The sequence below is a fragment of the Chrysochloris asiatica genome, unplaced genomic scaffold (genome assembly GCF_000296735.1).
Source record: "Chrysochloris asiatica unplaced genomic scaffold, ChrAsi1.0 scaffold00419, whole genome shotgun sequence".
In the NCBI taxonomy this organism is placed as follows: Eukaryota; Metazoa; Chordata; class Mammalia; order Afrosoricida; family Chrysochloridae; genus Chrysochloris; species Chrysochloris asiatica.
This window is the reverse complement of record NW_006408937.1, coordinates 188,707-190,522: the sequence shown is the minus strand read 5'-3', so window position 1 is coordinate 190,522 and position 1,816 is coordinate 188,707. Positions and strand designations below refer to the sequence as shown.

Sequence of the window (1,816 nt, the reverse complement as noted above, 5' to 3'; positions counted from 1 at the left end):
TACTTTGGACATATTGTCAGGAGGGACCAGTCGCTGGAGAAGGATACCGTGTTTGGTAAGGTGGAGGGTCAGAGAAAAAGTGGAAGACCCCCATCTAGATGGATTGGCAAAGTGGCAGTATCAATGGGCTCAAGCGTGGCAACAATAGTGAGGTTGGCCCAGGATCAGGCAGTATTTTGTTCTGCTGTGCATAATGTCGCTGTGAGTTGGTACCGACTCGATGGCACCTAACAACAACAACAACAACCATCAACATTCAGGGAAGCAGCAGCCAAGAAATCAAGCTTCGTATTGCATTGGGCAAATCTGCTGCACAAGACCTCTTTAAAGTGTTCAAGAGCAAAGATGTCAGCTTGAGGACTAAGGTGCGCTTGACCCAAGCCATGGCATTTTCAAGCACTTCATATTTATGTGAAAATTGGATAGTGAATAAGGAAGACAGTAGAAGAGTTGATGCAATTGAGTTACGGTATTGGGGGAGAATATTCAAAGTACCATGAGCTATCAAAAGAACAAACCAATCTGTGTTGGACGAAGTACAGCCAGAATGCTCCTTGGAATCCAGGGTGGGCAGACTTTGTCTCTCATACTTTGGACATATTATCAGGAGAGACCAGTCCCTGGAGAAGGACATCACGCTTGGTAAAGTGGAAGGTCGGAGACAAAGAGGAAGGCCCCCACCAATATGGATTGGCAGTGACAGCAACATTGGGTCAAGCATAGAAACGATTTTGAGGCTGGCACAGAACTGGACAGTGTTTTATTCTGTTATGTATAGGGTTGCTATGAATCGGTACTGACTCAATGGTACCTAAGTACAACACCATACTTTCCCTTAACCCTTTCTGGCTCTCAGTTTGGAGAATTTCCCAGCAATGATCTTTGATACCATCTTGAGTTGGTTATATAGAAAGCTCTCAGGATTGGACTTTCTGAATTTTGGAGTCCTGGTGTGGTTCTGTAGAACCTCAAGGCCAGCAGTTCAAACTCATTAGCCACTCCTTGGAAACCCTATACAGGGTCACTATGAGTCAGAACTGACTTGATGGCATTTAACAAAACAAATACCCACTGAATAATACAAACTTTTCATACCACTTTATTGAATAATATAATTATCATTTCTATAAGCAATGGCAAAAAAAAAGATAATGTAAAAAATTAGTAGAAACTGGAGGCGGAGCTTGATGGTGGATTATGGAGAACTGCTGTGCAGACCTCCACCAGTAATAACACAGAATATGGGTTGAAGAAGGTTCAAGATAGTCCCAGTACTGTGAACTATGTGTAAAGGAATATTTAGAAGGATCGAAGGTTTACTGCTAGTGAGATTTGCGCCAGAAGCAAGTTGGTGTGTTTTGATCTGCAGCTGCCGATGGGTCCTGGAGCAGCCTTCTTTGGCATGACAGAACTGATTTACTATACCAGGGCTAACCTGGCGGGAAACAGTCACGAGTTCCTGTTCGCAGGCGCGTCCCTTTGCACAGGCGCACTGGGTCCCATCGGGACCTAAAGAGCAGAGCTACCTGACACTCTGGTGGGTCAGCGGCAGCATAGAGCGGCCAAGTGGTCAGGATGGACTCTGAGGGTAGTGGCGGTGAGGACCGCCAGAACGGTGCTTGTGGTGCAGGTGGTCCTGGCAACCCTGGGGGCGCGAATGTGGCGGGAGCTGAGGACGCTACAGGCGGCGGAGCTCCCCAAGCCCAGGGGCCCTCGGTCGGCAATGAGTCGGGTGCGAACGCGTCTTCCGGGGAAGGGGCGTCCGAGTCCACAATTTTGGAGTTGTATCCTTTCTCAGGGGTCGTGTTGGCGAGGG

The 1,816-nt window shown here is 47.6% G+C and overlaps 1 protein-coding gene across 1 annotated transcript in view; it reads left to right on the top strand.

Moving 5' to 3' along the window:
• The first annotated feature begins 1,575 nt into the window (after positions 1 to 1,575).
• Positions 1,576 to 1,816, top strand: part of LOC102823693 (cancer/testis antigen 1-like) — a 2,011-nt gene continuing 1,770 nt past the window's right edge. The window contains exon 1 of the mRNA XM_006876853.1: positions 1,576 to 1,784. Within this exon, the coding sequence (XP_006876915.1) occupies positions 1,576 to 1,784 (209 nt within the window). The remainder of the gene's footprint in view (positions 1,785 to 1,816) is intronic.